The sequence below is a fragment of the Vombatus ursinus genome, unplaced genomic scaffold, assembly GCF_900497805.2.
Source record: "Vombatus ursinus unplaced genomic scaffold, bare-nosed wombat genome assembly UNPS02006779.1, whole genome shotgun sequence".
In the NCBI taxonomy this organism is placed as follows: domain Eukaryota; kingdom Metazoa; phylum Chordata; class Mammalia; order Diprotodontia; family Vombatidae; genus Vombatus; species Vombatus ursinus.
The window spans coordinates 21,976,093-21,996,646 of record NW_020946557.1 but is presented as its reverse complement, the minus strand read 5'-3'; the positions used below and the strand labels follow the sequence as shown (position 1 = coordinate 21,996,646).

At 36.4% G+C, this 20,554-nt stretch overlaps 1 protein-coding gene across 1 annotated transcript in view; it reads left to right on the top strand.

The window, feature by feature from the left end:
- The window catches only part of ARHGAP18 (Rho GTPase activating protein 18), a 168,115-nt gene that overhangs the window by 138,486 nt on the left and 9,075 nt on the right, over positions 1-20,554 (top strand). Inside the window, exons 11-13 of the mRNA XM_027848567.1 lie at positions 2,992-3,198; positions 6,852-6,998; positions 19,238-19,362. Coding sequence (XP_027704368.1) covers positions 2,992-3,198; positions 6,852-6,998; positions 19,238-19,362 — 479 coding nt within the window. The remainder of the gene's footprint in view (positions 1-2,991; positions 3,199-6,851; positions 6,999-19,237; positions 19,363-20,554) is intronic.

Here is a 20,554-nt window from a genome sequence, read left to right as displayed (position 1 = left end):
CTTTCTTTCTTTCTTTCTTTCTTTCTTTCTTTCTTTCTTTCTTTCTTGTCAATAGGGTTAAGTGACTTGCTCAAGGTCACACAACTAGTAAGTGTTAAGTGTCTAAAGCCGGATTTGAACTCAGGTCCTCCTGACTCCAGGGCCAGTGTTCTATCCACTGCATCACCTAGCTGCCCCAATACTACTTTATTTTTGATCATGCTAGCACTCTTGCCCCTGAGTGTGGCTCCTCTTAATTGTCACATGGGAGGGAGAATAGAGAGGGGAGAAGTGGGTTTTTTTGTTGTTGTTTTTATTTACTTTGAATATACCTGTTGGGTGCTGGGTCACCCGCTTAGTGGTGACATTTCTAGTAGATAAGGTGTCAGAATAAGAATTGTATTTATTATTTTCTTTATCTCTATGAAGTTAGCCATTTTGTCCCTCTAGCTTCTATGGATTTGGAGAGATGAGCTTTTCCTCTCAGGTATTTGGAGGATTAGTTGGTTAAAAAAAAAATTCAATTGGGGAAACTGTGTTCCTAAAATAGAATTTTTTTTTAAAGTTAAAAAGTATTTTGTAATAGAACACCACAGTACTTATTTCATTTTGCAAGGATTCAGCAGCTTGGGATTTCTCTAAGGCAAGTTACAAACCGATACCAAAAAAAGGACAATTTATAAAGATACACACACACACACACACACACACACACAGAGGAATTGTGGCTGAAGAAAATGCTGTTAAATGTTTGCTGGTGCTGGGTATTGTTTGTATTTACTATCACCTCTACAAAAGTCCTTCTCTGGACTTATTAGTCATTGTGACATAAAAGTTACTCTAGATTCTAGAGACCTCTGATGTCACTTGGACACAAATTCTGTCATGTTCTACCAAGCTGGAAATATCTCGAATACAGATCCAACCATAGACTGTATGTTTACTGTCAAAACCCCAAACTAACCAATTTCAGAGAGGCTCATTGCTAGAGGGTTAGCTCCCTGGAGTTTTAGTTTTTTTCTTTTTTTGCTTTTTACCGCAATCAGGAAGACATGATGATGATGGTGGTGATGATGATGACAATGACAATGACAATAGCCACAACAGTAATAATAGGTAGCATTTATATAGGGCAGATAGATGGCACAGTGGATAGAGTGCTGGCCTTGCAGTCAGGAGGAACTGAGTTCAAATTCAACCTCACACACTTACTAGCTATATGACTAGTCACTTAACTCTATTGCCTCAGTTTCCTCTTCTGTAAAATGAGCTGGAGAAGGAAACGGCAAACCACTCCAGTATCCTTGCCAAGAAAACCCCAAATGGGGTTATGTAGACTCAGATACAACTAATGGACCAACCAACAACAACATCATTTCTATAGAGCTTAGTATTTGCCTGGCACTGTGTTAAGAGCTTTTCAGTTATTATCTCATTTGACGCCCACAACAATCCTAACAGGTAGGTGTTATTATTATCTCCATTTTACAGATGTGGAAACTAAAGTGAATAGATTAAGTGACTTGCCCAGACTCACACAGCTGGAATTTTAATTCAGTTCTTCCTGATTCTATACTCAGACATCAATAGGTTGTGATGTCTATTGAAGCAGGAAGTTGCCAGTGAGTGAAATAACCGCTTTGTGTAGTATGTATAGTATGTAGTATGTTTCCTTTTGCGTTGGTTTAAATTTGCGAGGAATACATATTAAAATTAAACTGGTTTTTATTAGTTAACTTGTTATTTATGACAATGAAGAAACAATTAGCCTGGTCTTAGTTCTTTTCAGAGCATAAGAAAAAATTTTTCCAAACATTAGCAGTGAATCATTTTGGGGGACAATTTGGGTTTGATTCTTCATGCTTAGATCATAATTAAACTTGCCCAGGAGTTACTATCCCACTGTTAGAAATGAAGAAATGTATAATCTGTGGTCTTTTTTGGTAGTCTAGTAGGATACATAGTAGTTAATCATGATTTGGTATAAATCAGTTTGTTCTAAGTATGTTTATATTAAGTAGTATTTTTGTGTGATGTAGAAATGAAGTTGGATATGGTTGGTCTGGCCTTCTTGAGAAGGATGGTGAGTTGAATATGAAGATGTGATTCTTAACCTCTTTTCTCAAAGTTAACAGTATTAAGAAAATAATGGAAAGGCCCTTAGTTTATGACCTCATCTCTAAGTAGGACTATTTAACATTTCTTTGATTGATAGTATGTATGATTTATAGGCTTTTAAGAGAGATAGGGGATGAGATTGGTGCCAAGTAGCCTAACATTTTAAGTGTAGAGGTCTTAGCTGGTTTTTGTCTTCTTTTTCTTCCCTTTTCCCTACCCCTTCAAAGTCAATCACCATGAAAATTCCTCATTTCTAATTCACTAAGGTTAATATCCCAACAGGAACTCATTAGGGACTTTATGGCTTAGCTGAAAGGGCAGTTGGGGTTAGCCAATTCAGAATTTCAGTCATGGTTCTGACACTTAGTAGCAGGGTTACCTTGGGCCATCTGTAAAATGAGTGAGGTTGAATGAGTTGATATCAAAAACCTTTCCTTCTCCAAATCCTATGATCCTATTGACTCAGGTCAGGGATGAGAGAGGGGAAAGTGGGAGAGAAAATAAGAGTCAGCATTGCTACTTAAAACAGATCCCAACATCACCACCTTGGTGGTTCAGTATAAACGGAAACATATTTAAGAGGAAAGAGCAGAGATTAGAGTAGCAAGTGTAAGTGAAATGGAGACTCTCAGAATTATGATGGAGTCAGTCAGTTAACAAACATTTATTAAGTGCCTTCTTTGTGTAAGTTCTGGGAATACAGAAACAAAAATGAAACAGTCCCTTCCCTCCAGGGGCTGGCATACTATTAAATGTTTGTTATTGCCTGCTGACTTTTGTTTCATGAAATATACCTATAAAATTATAGACAAATCCTCAAGACCCTTTTGCTGCTGTGTTCTCATCCTTTCTCTTCACGTGTCAGATAATCTGAGAATGTGATTTCTATTTCAGGCCCTGCTTGAGTTCCTGCAAAGAGTAATAGACAACAGAGAAAAAAATAAAATGACTGTGAGGAATGTGGCCATGATTATGGCCCCCAATCTCTTTATGTGCCCTGGATTGAGCATCAAACCCAACGAACAAGGTGAATTTGTGATGGCTGCTGGGACAGCCAACGTAATGCATTTCTTAATTAAATACCAGAAACTTCTTTGGACGGTGAGTACACTTTCTAAAGCCCTTTATATACCATTGCACGTGATCAAAGCAGTATTTTACATTAATTTTGAAAAGTCGTTTTTAAAATGTAGAAATGTGAGATGGGTTTGATTTATAGCCCCACACACAACAAGGGTTAAGAGTTATGAGCTCAAAGAACAAGAATAATCACACGGTTATGTCTACACTGAAAAATCCCCAAGACAGTTCATGTCTATCACTAGAAAACGTCTTGATAATCATTGGATTGTGGATCCCAGGCCTAAGATGGGCCTTCAGAAGCCATCTAGTCTAAACATCTTAGTTTGGTAAAGCGGAAAATTTTTTAGATTTCTGAGGACCTGGGTTCAAATTCCAACTCTGTTACTTACTACTTGTATGACCTTGGGCAAGTCGCTTAACTTCTGTCTGCCTCTGTTTCCTCATCTATAAAATGGGGATAAGAATAGCACCTACCTCATAGGATTGTTGTGACGATCAAATGAGATCATATTTGTAAAGAGCTTTGTAAACACTGAAGCACTCTATCAATACTAGCTATTATTATTAATAATAATTATCGCATTTTACAGATAAGGAAATTGAGGTCTGAGCAGTTGGCATCTGAGGTGAAATCTGAACCTGAGTCTGTTATTTCCAGAGGTAGCTTTTACCACTGTAACACAATGCCTCACAGCCAAGCGTGGGGGGCAACATGACGTAGTACGCAGAGAGCTGACCTATAAGCCATGAAGATGTGAGATCAAATGCTGTCTCCAGTCTGTAGTGTCTGTGTGACCCTGTGCTCTCAGCTCTCTAGGCAGCTTTTTTAAGACTATAAGATGCAGAGAAGGTCCTTACCTCTCTTCACTAAGAAATCACAGGTCTAGCATTTATCCCTGTAACCACAATGAAACCATGTAAAGTCTTCATTTGATTTTATCCAAAACCAAGTATTTTCTGTGATGCAAGGGAGAGAACATTAACCATGGTCAGAAGTCCTGAAATGTAATCCAAGTTATTTAAAAAACTAGTTTTGTGACCTTGGACACTTCTTTTCTGTGGGCTTCAGTTGCTTTCTCTGTTAAATGAGGAAGGTAAGCTTAGGTGGTCTCTAAGCATTCCTTTCAGCTTAGATTTAAAAAAAAAACATTTTTATTAATTTATTTTTAGTTTTCAACAATCACTTCCATATGCTTTTGAGTTTAAAATTTTTCTCTCCCTCCTTCCCCCGCTCCCCCCCCAAGAGGGTATGCAATCTGATATAGGCTCTACATATCCATTCCTATTAAACATATTTTCACATTAGTCATGTTGTAAGGAAGAATTAGAACCAATAGGAGGAAGCACAGGAAACAGGAAACAAAACAAAACAGAAGGAAAAGAAGACAGATCAAATATTTTGAAAGTCTAATCACAATTCCAACAAACTTATCAAGATTTTTCCTTACCCTCTCTCTTCTAGAGCCTTGCAGGATTTTGTCCTGTAGGAGTTCAGGTCAAATAATCCAGAGCTGTTTTTCTGGAAAGCCTTGCCTCAAGAGATATTTAAATTTAAATTGTATACCTTTTTCCTTTATTAGGTGACATCAATGCTCGCTTTTTTCTATTTTTTTTCCCCCATTTCTGTCTGGAACTTTATGACATGCATCAAGATAGCCAACATGTAGCCAACATCCATCAGCACATCTACCTTGAACAGAAGGTACAAATGGAAAATGAGTTGGGCCCAGAATTAAATAGGAGAGTGGGCTAGAATGCCCTTGGGAAATAGTCAAATTTCTTTAAAAACCCCACGCTTCTCCCAGAAATCAGAGTCGTATCTTTTTAATAGCAATGTTCTACCAGAAATAGCAGTCTCCGAAAAATGCAAAATTAGTATCACATGAAGAACAGTGGAAAGGTATGTGGCAGGTGGGACCAGGCTGTAACATGTAACAAAGACCTCTTAAATAAAGAGGAAAGTAAGAACAATGTATGATTGAAAAAGAAGATGGGCTGGTCACATGATAAAAACAAGGGATAAGAAGTATACTGCCCGTATATTCTACTGGTATGCCTGTGAGATCAAGAGAAACTGAGGTAAGACCGCACGTAGGAGCTGAGATGGACTGCCATGGTGAACTCATGGGAAGATATGAACAAGAGTCACACTGGATGGGCAGACATGGATGGGTGACAGTCTTTACTACGGCAAGGAGTATTCATTCTACTAAGATCACAGATCCATTTGAATTTGAAAACCTTGATCAGACTGATAATCTGAAATTAATTGAAGGGAAAAGGTCCCATGACGTCCTAAGTACTGCACTGATAACTTGATTGATTTAAATCATTCTCCCCTGTGATACTTAACATTCTCTGACAGGTATTCAAAAGTTTTTTTTAGTCATAAAATAATGTTGAAAAAAATCTTCATTTATTAAAATAATTTTGGACTTGAAAAAACTGGGTGTCAGAAGATCTGAGTTTTTCAGGGATGATTCCCACAAACATAATGAGATCAGCTTCATTAGCAGCAGCAGCACCAACACCATCTCACATTTACATAGAGCTTTAGGGATTTATAGAGGACTTTATATATATGGTCTTGTTTAACCCTGTGAAGTAGGTACTTTTATTGTCCCCATCTACAGATAAGGAATTGGAGGGGAGGAGAGGTTAATTCAGGGCCATTCAAACTAGTAAATGTTACATATAAGAGATGAAATGTGAACCCAAGTCTCTCTGACTTTGAATCCAGCACTCTTAAGTGTGTGTACAAGGCATTGGGAATATAAAAACCAAACACAAAACAAGCTTTGCTCTCAAGGAGCAAATTTTTCTTCTCTCTATATGACTATACCTCATGTAGAACATTTTTAAATGTTTATTATGTTAAAGAGAAAATATAGTTGTAAAAGCATATATATTATTATTACATAGTTATATTTCAGTAGCAATCTCAATTCCGTTTTCTACTAAGGTATTATTTTTATTACAACTTTTCCCTCTACATTGTAATTTATGTTTTATTATATGCTATTATAATGTACTATTATTATGAAGTCCATATAATATAAATCTATAGTTTCATTCATTAAAATTGGCTCTCTTTTTGACAGTCAGTTTTGTATTGGCTTCTTGAAGTTAAAGAACTCTAATAATCTGAATTTGGGAAGGAGGGCCACAGATGGCTCTCAGGCCTGATGGAAACCGAATTTTTTACTGTGGTTCAGTTGAGTCAGTCTGAAAAATCCTGAAATTAATTGCTTATTTAAAATAAAGGCCAAGATAAAGGCTCATATTTATGTAGTACTTGAAGGTTCAGAAAGTGTTTTACAATATCATTATCAGGGAGGTATTATTATTACCCCCATTTTATAGATGAGGAACCTGAGTGTCAGAGCATTAAAAAACTTGTTCAGTCATACAACTAATAAAATGCCTGAGGCAGGATTCTAACCTAGCTCTCCTGACTCCAAGTCTAATTTTGTTGTTGTTGTTGTTGTTGTTTTTTAATTTGTTACTATACTTTAACGCCTTTCCTTTCTAAAACTTTTGCCAGTGCTGATTATAAAACATCATAAATGTCTGAAACAGCCTCAAAAATACCACCAAAATGAATTTGATCTGAATTATTTAGATGTAAAAATGTGGTTATAGACAAAAATCTCCATTTTGTTTCTTCTTAGATTCCCAAGTTTATTGTGACCCAAGTGAGGAAGCATAATAGTGAAAACCACAAAAAAGACAAAAAGGACAAAGCTATGAAGAAACTGCTTAAGAAGATGGCTTATGACCGAGAAAAGTATGAAAAACAAGACAAAAATCCAAGTGATGTAAGAAAACATCAGAGTGTATAAATATGTTTAAATAGTTTGTCATATGTTTTATAGTAAGGTTGCCTTTTTTTAATGGGGATTGTGGCCAAACAATCTTTCGGCCTTTGTTCTGTTAGTAAAGGAAGGGGTTTTACTCAAGTAAAATAGTCCAATTTTTATTTCTTCTGGGCATGTGTGTTGATTATTCTAGTTCTAGGGCAGTATGTAGCACATTAGGAATAAGCAAGTGTGCAATAGTAAAAGACCTTTGATTTTTTAAATTAGTATGCTTAGGAGGACACACAAGATATCCACAGATTGCCCCACTGAAATTGGAAATCTCATAGGACTTTTTAATAGTAAATCACTGAGATGAAAAATGTATTTTTATTTTCCTTTTGGCTGGAGGGGAAGAAAGAGTTGAGAAGGAGACAAGGTGTGAGGTCTAGACCAGAAGATAGCCTGCTGGTAAAAATGTATTTTCTTGATTAAGGTAAATGATACTCTCAAATAGATTAAAGTCACTCAAAGATGAAACACTGAACATATATGAATGAGTTTTAGTTTGAGGGACAGTAGTGAGTTTGGAAAGAGTTAAATTGGAAAGGCAAATTAGCTTTTACTTTATTTTAGAGGACAAATACTTGTGGGTCTTACATCTGTTCAGCATTTTTATATGTCATCTAGCAGACATTCCAGTATTTTCAATAACTGGGGTTGAAAATGATGAAAGGTGTCTATAAAATAATATTTGTGTGCCTAGTACACAAATACGAGATCATGAAGTCAAATGTTTCCATTGTTCTGTTTACCAAGAACCCCATCTTTTTCTGCAACCATGTTTAGTTAAGTAGTGACATCTTGTGGGTAGATGTGGAAATGCAAGGACCTTCCATTGACTTTTTTTCTTTCTTTCAACTTTAGTCTCTTAAATTTACTGTTTAGATACTCTTCAACATATTCACAATTCCTCTTCATGTAAATATTTTTAGGGGACATACTGTAATATCCAAGATCAGAAAATAACCTATTTTAAATGGAGGCTTTTTAGGAGTGGGAAGGTAGAGTGAAATACCCGTTTGCCCTCTTAAGAGCAGGAAAGGGCTTATCATAAGCCGAGACTTGTAAATCTAAAATCACTTCAAAGGGATGAAAATCTTTTCCTGTGTTCAAAGGTTTTTTCCTCTTCTCTTATTTGATTTCATAACATCTTTGAAATTTAGAGCACTTGTATTGCTATCCCCAGATTATACCTAGAAAAATAGTTAAATTCTTTTCATTGTAACCCTTTGTAAAAAAGCAAACAAACCTAAAAGTTCCTATTTTCTTTATGAAATTCTATATCATTCACTGTTTCTTACCTTGAGTATAGTATACTGCACTTATTCACACTTCCCTATTGTGTGTTAATTAGATATACTGTGAGTTGAAGTTTACCTCTGAAGTATCTATTAAGAAATAGCTCACCAAACAGTATTGTAAGGGACGCTTTTAATCTACTTAATAGGACAAACTTTTGAAAGAACTTCATCACATTATTTGCATATAAATATGACTGCTGCTAAATACTAATGAATCTTCTCTATTCATTAAAGCAGGCCCTCAGGGAAGGAACAGTTTATTAGAAATAATAAAACCATCTGCCATTAAAATGTTTTATAGTTCATATTGGCCTTATCTTACATTAGAATTTGTGGGGTACTAAGGGAGACATTTACTGAACCTCACTTTTTTTCTGTTAAATGTGGAGAGGGGGCCATGGGAGGATTAGTTGATGTCTGTATTCAAGCATTCTATGATTTTTTAATTATATTAGTTTATAAAAGAGAAAGTACGTAAGAAAATGACTATAATTTTCTGAATAAAATGTGGTAGGAAGAAAGTGCTGCCAGTGTAGTTATTCATAGACTTGTTCAATGTTAAAGCTGGATTTTACCTTAAAAATCCTGAAGCCCAAATCCCTCATTTTCTAGGTGAAGACCAGTGAATTTAATTGACTTGTCCAAAGTCACCCTGGGAGCAAGGCTGGTGGAACCTTGATATATTCTTGAGAGTTTGCTGGGTCCTTGCAACTGCCAATAATTCCATGGCGTGGCACAGAGCAGGCTGGGCATTGCAGGGCTGTGACAGTGCACTCTGGATTGTTTGTAGCTGTGGTTGCATTTCTTTAGCCACAACTCCATTTAAAATGCAGGCTCTGGTTTCATTTAACAACCTTTTTGACCCATGAGTATAGTTGAAGGTATTGTTTCACGCATCTGCTTTAGGCCCTGGAAGAGAATCAGGAGTTACTTGGGGACCCCATATGGAAAATCCAATTATATTATCAAGCATCAAATCTTGTTTCTTTTTTAAGGTATTCTAAAGGTTTTTTTTTTTTTTGGTAGCACTTAAAAGAATATGATACTTTAATGAGACAAAATATCAACAACTCATTTTTATTAGCATTTAATTCACAATAAAATGCAAAGTAAAAATTAAAGGCATTTGGGTAATGAAGGAACAAATTATAACTTTCAGAATGAAGAGTTGTTCATTCTCGCTCTCCTGGCCCCCTCTCTGCAGTCCTCCCTTTTAGTTTCGGCAATTGAAATGCCTTCCTATAGCTGTAAAATAACGTGTTTCATCTGACCTTATTCTTGGAAAACTCTTGTTTCCAGATTTCTCACTAGTGTGTCTAATCATCTGTTGCCTTATTGAGGAAGAAAAAGCCATTAGGTTCATCAAAGGCTTCAGCTTTACATGTAGATTAGGTTTTTTAAAGGAGTGTATGGAAATTAACGTTTGATCTTCTAAAAGTTAATATTTCTAATACATGACATTGATACAATAGCCCAAACCTATAGAGAGAAAAAAAATCTGAGCAAGGCAGTTTTACTGCATTACCCATTGAGCACCTAATGAGGGAAGATTTGGATTGCAGTTTACTTAGCTGAATAATAAGAAATGAAGTCAAATTTTAAGCTCCCCTTTAGATCAGTATGTATACCACATGAGAGCCATATGAAAACATTTTCTCCATTACAATATTGTTTACATGTTTAAGAAATTAACTGTAAAATTTTTAAAAGGCTGTTAAGTCCTTTACTCTAACTGATATTTAATGGTTAGTCAGTCAAGGAATCCTGCTCTTCTGGGTGACTTTCTGCATAAGCTCAGTTCTGAAACAGATAAAATTTCCAAGCGTAGCGGCCCGGATTGTTGCAGTAGCAGCAGCTCTACCGCGTCTACGAGGAGCTTACCAAGCGGATGGTATTCATGGAGTCAGCAATAATCATGCCACAGGTTGAGAGCAGACCCAGAGTGCCGCCTTAACGAACAGGAATGGTTTGTCTTTCCGGAGCTCGGCAGCTCAATCATATTAGTATACTTCAAGTGTTTGGGTTTTATACGACTTGATCACTGGCGCTTCAGATTAGTTAGCATAGATATGCAGGCCTTGGACAATGGGCATAGCTTGTAATCTTTTGTATAAATATCATTTGTCCATACCTGTCCAAAATAGATAGCAATAACATCCTATCGCTGCTTTTAAAGTCTTCTGATCCTAACAATCACCGCTTGAAACTTACTCCTGTCCCAGAGAGAAATAGTTTTCGGTAGATTCAGAATGAGCCCAGGCTTCAGTCTGTATAATAAGAGTCATTCAACTTTTCATCCCCCCTCCAAAACACCCCCAAACACACATACACATATACAGACATTTTAAAGCATGCTTCCATAATGAGACATACATTTTTGTGATGATGCATTTTGGTTATCTATACTTTTTTTTTTTAATCAGGAAGAGCTTTTGTTTGGGAGCAGGAAGAGTTGGTGTGTAATCAGTGATACAAAAAAAAGGGAGGAAAAGAGCATTAATAAATTACAAAAAAACAGAAGAGAAAAAAAGTCAAGAGGAGACTCAGATGACACAATTTTGTTACTAACTTAAATTTATTATTTTTACAAAACAAACTATATGTAAGAAAAATTCACAGTTTTATGTACTATCCTCTTTGTTCTTTATGATGATTGTTTAATTCTTAATGAAGGGGAAAGCGGCAAAGGATAAGATCCTAGATGTTAGAAATGGTACGTGTGAGGCAATATAGTACTACATTTGAAAGAGTAATATATTTAGAGTGAGGCTTCAGGTTCAACTCCCACTTGCTTGTATGTTTTAGGGCCTCAGTTTACTACTCTGTAAAATGAGGGGGCTAGATGATATGATCCAGGCTTTTTTAAGCCCTTAACTCTAAGGCCCCTCACAGCTCGAAGCGCATGATCCTATGAACCTACATACAGTCATCCCTCCCATATCGAGACTTTCCCCATTGTGGTTTCGATTTATAGCAGGTCCGCAGACAAAATTAAATGGAAATTTGGGGAGAGTTCTGTGGAAGCCGCAGATGACATGAAGGCCAGAAGATGACACAGAGAAGGTTTAGAAACTCAGAAATGCATATGTATAATATTGTATAATATCAACCTATTTTATCTTTTAATACCATAATAATTCAGACTTCTTCTCTGGTACGAAGGGACGGCCAAAATAATTTATGCAGATTTTCCAGATTATGGGGCACAGCGCCCCAGCCCCCATGATGTAGAATGGATAACTGTATTTATAATTCTGTCTTTGGTGACACATCTACAGCCATGTCAAAGAGATGCAGATGGACTTTAATAAATGACATTCAATTGACAATAGCCCAACTCTGTGTTTTTATAAAATTGGAGAACTTCAGAGCTTGGTAAGTAGTTCTCCTTGGGTTGAGACTTTGAAGACAGAGTTATACTAGTCTCATTCCCTCTCCTTTCATTGGGAGGGATTGAGGTTGGAGGGAAGGGAGAGATCCCTGTATCTATCACATCAATATCACTGATTACACACCAACTCTTCCTGCTCCCAAACAAAAGCTCTTCCTGATTTAAAAAAAAAAAAGTATAAATAAGCAAAATGCATCATCACAAAATTGGAACTGTCTCATGCAGCGCCTGCTAGTACTCACTAACGTATTATAGAATAATCATCATAGAATTTTGAAAGTTTGAGGAGACCTCTGTAGCCGTCTACTAATCCAACCCACAGCTAGAGGGAATCTCTTTAAAATGGTTATCTCCCTTGCCTCTGCTTAAAGATCTCCAAAGGGGAGGATACTATCTCCTCCTGAGGCAACCTCTTACAGAATTGATCACTGTAGAAATCCAGGCCCTTCCCATTCACTATGTCCCTCCACTGGTATATGCCAATGAAGCAGATTCCTTGATGACTTGGGGAGATATGAGAGCTAGTAGTGGCTAAGATTCTTTTCTTGAAACTCGTACCTTCTGCCAGAATTCCACAGTGTCGGAAGTGGGTAGATGTGACAGGGGTGGTCTTTGATGTAATCCCTGGTATAGCTTAGGCCATGGGAGCATATTTGTAGGTTGCTTTGGGCAGCAGAATTAAGATCAAGTTACTTACCTAGCTTCCATTGCTAAAACAGATTTTGAGAAACACATTCCTGTTGCTCTATACATACATGCCAGGCACCCTCAGTTCACACAGTGTTTTGGAATGAAGCCAGTGTGCCTCTCTTTCCAAGTCCAACAATGACTCAGTTGAGTTAGGTATATGATAACCCTAGTTTTCTTTACTTCTCTTTTTTCACAAATGGCTAAAAATTATGTCCTAGAGATTTCCATCTTTTGATTTTTTCCATATCCTTTTTTTTTTAAAGGATAAAATGAGGGAGGGAAAGTTGGGTTGTATTGTATGAGGAATTCATTCAGCACTTTTGATTAGAAAAGTATCACATTTGTCAAAGTGTACTTAAGCTTGAGCTGGGATGGTTGGTTGCCCCCCCCCCCCACTAGTACATTTATTCCATGGAAGTTTTTCTGTCTTAACTATCTTAACTAATGAAAAGTGGATTTTTTTCAGATTGATGCACTCAAAAATGGTAATTGAACACTTAGATTCTATTTGAGATAACTGTACTCAGGACTACAGGGAAAGGGAATATTAGTAAGACATGGTCCCTACCTTTAAGGAACTCACAGTTTAACAGGGAAGATAAGAGACTTATGCAAATAGCTCTAATTCAAGGTAGACTATTGTGAGTGGCAAAGAAAGAGAACAAAGAAAATGCCAGGAGGGTTACAGCAGAGAGTGATTACTTCTGGCTAGAGGGAATCGGGGAATGATTTATGGATGAGATGACATTTTAGTTGAGCTGAGCCTTGAAGGATGAGTAGGACTGCAATAGTCTGAGATGGGAGCAAGGAACATTATGAACAAAACCTCAGAAGTGGCAGAGAAGTTACCTCTGGGATCAGAGAGTTAAAAACCTGGAATTTTAGACCTGGAAAAAACTTTGGTATTATTTAGCCCACCTTTCCCCAATGTTACAGATGCAGAAATTGAGCCCCAGAAAATTAGAGAGACACAGATAGAACCAGTCCTAGAAGCAAGCCAAGTCACCTGCCTCTCAGTCCAATATTCTTTCCACCACGACAATCTGTCTCAGTTTGGTTGGCATAGAGAGGAAAAAAGTAGAAGGAAAATGATGGAAATATAGGGTGTCCCAAAAGTCTCAACTCATTTTAAGCTATTAAAGCTGCTTTTGGGACACCCTGTATTAGTCTGGATTGAGACATGTCTCCACAATAAATACTCTTTTTTTTTGGCTAGGCACTGGGGTTAAGTGACTTGCCCAGGGTCACACAGCTAGTGAGTATCATATTTCTGAGGCCAAATTTGAACTCAGGTCCTCCTGATTCGAGAGCCAGTGCTCTATCCACTATGACATCTAGCTTCCCCACACAATAAATACTCTTAATGTGAGCAGTGAAAGATCCTTTGCGACTTGAAAAAACTACCACAAGCATATATTATTTTCATATCATTTTGTTTCTTTTGTCCATGTTTATCCTGAAACTTCTTTATAAGAAATCGTGTTCCCACAAATATTAGCATACTTGCTTATCATTCAGATTTTTAGTGGATGAGTAGAAATCAATTTGATGTAATTATCCTTGCCAAATAAGAAAGAAAATCTGACTCTTTCCACATGTTCTCCCTTCCTCCCTTTATTATCTAGAACTCCTTTCTTGGATAACTGACTAAAACTGACTAACAGCCCTGATTTTGTTTGAAGCAAGCCTGCATGAAGATAAAGCTGTTTTTTTTGTTATTTGTTTTTAAAATTTTTATTGATATCTTTATTTTTGCATCACTGTCATTTCCCTGGATGTCCCTCTACTCACCCCCTCCCAGAAAGACCTATATAATAAGGAATAAAAAGAGGACTGGACCTGTAATCTCATTGATATAGGAGCTGCTGGATGAGGAAGCTCCCTCCACAAACATAAGTCAGTCCTTTCTCTGCAACTTATGCTCTAGACTCTAGAAAGTTGCTTAGAGCAGAGATGTCAAACATGTGGCCAGTTATGCCAGCAACACTCCCAAAGTTGACCCAAACCAGTTTAAAATTTAATTAGAAAATATTTAACAAAGTTAATAAAAATACATTAAACATAGATAATGTTAATATGTGGTTTTCTAAATCAAAATGTGCCCGTGGAAATCCATATGTATGATTTAATGGCCCTTTTTGAGTTTGACACCACTGACTTAGAATATTGAAAGATTGAGTCATTTCCCCAAGGACACATAACAAGTATATGTCAGAGGCTGGACTTGAATCCAAGTCTTGCTGGTTCTAAGATCAGATTTCTATCTACTATGCCACACTGGTTCTTCAGAGAATTTTTAAAAAGAAGTTGGGGCAGAGGGCAGGAGGAGCAGTTCAGCAATACCAACCACACATCAACCAGTTCCTCATCTCTTCAAAGAAGAGTATGGTGCATTCTCATGTTTCTTTCTCTAAGGCCAAGTTTAGTCATTATAATTTAATAGCATTCAGTTTTAATTTTTTCATTGTTCTTTCAAGTTATTGTTGTAGTCATTGTGTATATTTTTCCTAGTTTTGCATCAGTTCATATGTTTTCTCATGCTTCTCTGTTCTTCATTTTGATTGTTTCTCATAGTGTCCCAATTGATTTTTAATGTGGTTAGACCAATTCACATTTCCACCAACAGTGTATTAATTCGGCTTTCTTTCTACAACCCCTATAATGAACTATTTCTCATTTTTTCTCATTTTCTGGGAAATTTCAAAATTGCTTTGATTTATAGTTCTCTTATTATTAGTGACTTGGATCAGTCTTTCATATGCTTTTTTAATGGTTTATAATTTTTCTTTGGAGAATCATATACTTTTTACCACTTCTTCACTGGGAAATGGCTTTCGGTCTTAGATATTAATGTTATATACCTCTATAGGCCTTGGACATGAGACCCTTACCTGGATGCTTGATACAAAGATTTATTTTCCCCAATTAGCCTCTTCTTTTAAAATTTTAGTTGCACTGAATTTATTTTGTACAGAACCTTTTTAATTTCAGTTTATCTTTTATTATTTCCTTTATCTCCTTTTTGGTTATGAATTCTTCTCCTAGACAGAGCTGTAAAAGATATCTGATTTGCTTTTTTTTTTCTAATGTGTGACCTTTAATATTCAGTGCTACACTGGTCAAACTACCAAGAGGATACTTTATAGAGCTATATAAAATAATAAAATTAATTCGGAGGAACAAAAGCTCTAGAAGCTCAAGGGAAATACTGAGATAAAGTAGGAATGAAAGGAGTCTAGCATTTCCACATTCATATTATACATAAATCAGTAATCTTTAAAACTTTTTGCTATTAAAAATTGAAAATAGATGGGTGGAACAGACTCCTCAAAAGAGCAAGAATCAGAAACAATTGAACGCAAAAACTCAGAATTCAGTAAACCTGAGTATGTAGATTACTTGGTGAAAAAACCCCTAGTTGATAAAAATTGCTGGAAAAATGGGAAAGCAGGTTGGCAGAAATCAGATTTAGAACAACATCTTATACCAATATGTCACAATAAACTGAAAATGTGCCCATAATAAGAATATCCATTTTGTAAGAATAGCAGCTAACTCTCAGTTTTAAGGGACACAATTCCCACTCCTCTCTTTTTCTACTGTGAAAAGATTGCTCTATCCCCAGGTGCCTTTACCAAGTCATTATGTTATAGGGCAATAATGGTAATATGAGAAGGGACTCATGCCATCAAACAGCTTAAAATAAAATTGTGATATTTCCCTCCCTACCCTAAAAACAAGCAACTCCTACCCCCAAAAAACTAAGCCTAAAGTGTCTGGCTAGTATGATCAATGATAGAATTTGTTAGTTTGGCCATATATGAAGAGGCAGTCAGGTTCAGTATTTCGGTAATTAAAGCTTAAAGTTATGAAAAAAACATAGCACTATATATTATAAATGCTTGTCAAATGAATGTATAATCCCAGTTAGAATCTTTTATAAGATTTTTATAATATCCTAAAATTCTCCTAAATGTGCTGTTATCCCCATTTTTCTACCTCAATTTAAATAGCAACTTTTTCATAAACTTCAAAATCAATATTTTTTTTCTGTTGAAATCCTACCCAGTCTTTATTCTACTGTATTTTTATTTTCAGTTCCAAATTCTCTCCCTCCCTCCACCTCATCTCCTACCCATGGAGAAGGCAAGAAGTACATACAAACATTTCCACATTATTAGCCATATTGCAAGGGGAGTCAGCACTCAAGAGTTCATCAGTTTTCTGGTGGTAGATAGTTGGGTTTTTTTTGGTTTTTGTTTGTTTTTTGTCATGAGTCCTTTGGAATTGTCTTGGATCATTGTATTAATCACAGTAGCTAAGTCTTTCACATCTGATCATCCTTACAATATTGCTGTTACTGTGTACAATGTTCTCCTAATTCTGCTCACTTCATTTTGCATCAATTTATATAATTCTTCCTAGTTTTTTCTGAGCCCATTCCACCCATCATTTCTTACAACACAATAGTATCCATCACAATCATATACCACAGTTTGTTCAGCCATTACTCAATTGATGGGTGTCCCTTCAGTTTCCAATCTTTGCTGCTTCAAAAACCTGCTATAAATCAAAATCAGATTTCTCATAATTAATAACAATAACATCTATGATGGATTTATTCCTTTGCTTACAAAATTGTTTTTATTTTTAACTTTATTGTCTTTTTTTTAACATCATTGTCACTTTCCACTGACTCTCCTCTTCTTATCCCATAGAGCCCATCCTTATAATAAATGGTCTTATTAAAAAACCAAACAAATCAACACATTAGCCATGTCTGAAAAATGTATGTTTTATTGTGTAGCTCTACTCTGCCTTTCTGTTGAAAGGCAGAAATGCTTCCTCATTGGCCTTCTAAAGCTGTGATTGGTCACTGCATTGATCAAAGTTTTAAAGTCTTTCAGTGTAGGTTTTCCCCTGCATCATTGTTAGCGTTGTGTCGATTGTTTTTCAGGTTCTATTCGTCTCTGCATCAGTTTGTATAGGTCTCAGTTTTCTCTGAATTCTTAATATTTGTTGGATCTGATAGCACAATAATATGCCATACACAAGCCAGTTCGTACAGCCATTTCCCAATTGATAGACATCACCTTTTCCCCCCTAGTTCTCTGCAACTATAAAAATGTCCTGCTATAAATACTTTTTTAATAAAGAATTGCCTGGGGTGCTGAGAGGTTAAATTACTTGCCTGGTTCTTAAATCTAGGTCTTTCAGACTCCAGTGCTAGTTTTATATCCATTATGGCACATACATAACAAATAGGTCAGACCATAGAAAAAAAGTCTAATATATTAAAAAATACTTATAGCCAGACTTTTTTTGTGCTGATCTGCTTTGGTAGAGGAAGTGCCTTGCATCATCAAGACCTCTCTTATTGATGAAATTAGTTGAAAAAATAAATATGGTACTTTTCCCTCTGTCTTTGCTTAGTAGTGGTATTATTGGTCAAAGGGTATGCATAGTTGCCTTTTTTGTGTAACTGAAAATTGTATACAATTAAATTAATAACAATTTCCCCCTCCTCCAGTGAAAGCTACCTGCCCATCATTCACAGAACAGAATAGAATTTGATACTTTGATCTATCTTTTTTATTGGCTTTAGTGGTCCCTTCATCAATGATGATCACAACCCCATGACACCTTAGGAGACAGTCTTCATGAGTTGCCATTGTCCCCTCCCACTATCTGAAAGAAAAAAAAATCATATCCTAGTGGTTGGTCTTCTGATAATGGGCTTCTTTGAACTTATTCCTTGTTCTTCAGGTGACAAGATCTACAAGGTGTCCCAAAGGTCTTGGTGAAGCTTTGCGCCTGCACCAAGACTTTTGGGACACCCTTAAAGCTGCACCAAGACTTTTGGGACACCCATTATAGTCCATTGTCAGGTCCTAAATTAATGCCTTTTGTTTTAGCTTGGTAGGATTTACCAGAGCTTGTGCTCTATGGGCATAACCTTCAAAGATCTGTGCCAGTGTCTGACACATAGTAAGAGCTTAATAAATTCTGGCTGGTTGAATTGACTAACTGGTCAGGCACTAATACAGATGGTTTTGTGCTTTTCTATATGGGCCTGGTTATTTGTGAAACATTTTCTAGTATATATTACTGTTCTTATTTAAGAAGCTCCTTTAAAAATGCATTATGCCCCATATTTTCAGGAGTCTCAAAATACATTTTTATGTTTTGTTTCAGCTCTCGGAAATCATGTATTGATGTCTGTATGTATAAATAAAATAACCTGTACATTCATCAGGAAGGGGCTAACAATGGTTCATTCTGTGCATTCCTTGTATGTGGTCTAAAGGGTAACCTAATTAGCTGAGAATGGAACCAATATTGCAGCTAAATAAGGGGAGTGTGTTTCATTTTTCAGACTTTCGAGTGTAAAGATTAGGTACCCTGGAAGTTAGTGAAATTTAGACTGAACAACATTTAAAAAATACAGTCCTCACACATACAGAAACTTCTTTCTGAATCAATTTCATAAATTGCCAGGAAAAGGATGCACTAGCAGATCGTACTAAGAAATCAGCACTTAATATGGCAGTAATGGTTATTGCTGTCATTCTTTACATCTTTAAAAATAATTAAGCATTACTGTATGCATATTATAAAGTTCCCCTATCGCCATTAAAAGGATATTTGAGGTTCTGATGTAATTTGCTAAATTACATTATACAGTAGTTAAGGTTTTTATGTAGTAGAGTAGTAAAATGTGTAGTAGTTAAGCACACTTACCATATAATGCATTGCACAAAGTTACACGTTCCAGCTGCTCCCTGCTTTGTTCCAATGTCATGATTGCTTTGCAGGCTGATGTTCCTCAGGGAGTGATTCGAGTACAAGCGCCCCATCTTTCGAAAGTTTCCATGGCAATACAGCTCACTGAAGAACTGAAAGCCAGTGATGTTCTCGCCAGGTTTCTCAGCCAAGAAAGGTACGGGCCCGTGTCGATTTTAATTATTCTGTAGTATTTCTGGATTTCTGAGGGCTTCCTTTTTCAGAATGGGGTGGGAGCCACAGGAGTAGGGTGAGGGGAGGAGCTTCAAAGTACTTTGTTTAGAGAACAGAAAGGAGCTCTGATAAAGAGGTGTTTGCCTTCCTTACCTCTGCCTCCTGGCTGCGCTGGCCTTATTCAAGACCCAGCTCAAATCCTATGCCTGAAGAGGGTTTTTCCTAGTGTCCCCCCCCCTGCAAAAAAACCGAAACAAACCTGTAAACACACACACACATACACTCTCTCTCTCTCTCTCTCTCTCTCTCTCTCTCTCTCTCTGTCTGTCTTCTAGTGCCTTCTCAGAGATTACCTCTGATTCACCCTGTACATATCTTGTCTGTACATTACTTGTTTACTTGTCATGTTTTGGCCTCTCTTTGTATCCTAGGGCTTAGTACAATGTCTGGCACAAAGAAAAAAGCTTCCTAAGTACTTGTTGCCTTGACTTATTGCTTGTCACCTGAGCAGTGGGGCTGATTGGAATGAATTTAAATTTGAATTTGATAAAATTTGTTTTTTTAGCTTGGGAACGTTTCAAATAGATGGTTGAAATTTTCTTCACAACTCCTGCACTGTCCTAGAATAGTAGCAGGGTATTTATCTAGTTGACATGGTGGAGAGATTGCTGGACTTAGAGTCAGGAAGACCTGAATTCAACTCTAGCTTTAGACACTTACTAGCTGTGTGACTTTGGGCAAGTCACATAACCTCTGTCTACCTCAGTTTCCTCATCTATAAAATGGGCATAATAACAGCACCTTCTTTCTAGGGTTGTTGTAAGGATGACATGGATAATATTGTAAAACACTTTACAAACTTTAAGGTGCTATGTAAATGCCATCTATTACTACTACCACCACCACCACCACTACTACTACTAGTACTACTACTACTTCTTCAGAATGTTAATAAAATATTAAGGTGGCACTATATGTAAAGCATTTTGCAAACTTAAGGTGTTATATAAGTGCTGTCCTATTTTTATTATTATTACTACTACTAATTCAGAACAAATTGATAAAATATGAATATGGTACTATATGTAAAGCATTTTGCAAACTTTAAAGTGTTATATAATTATTTTTATTACTACTACTAATTCAGAGCAAGTTGATAAAATATGAATATGGTA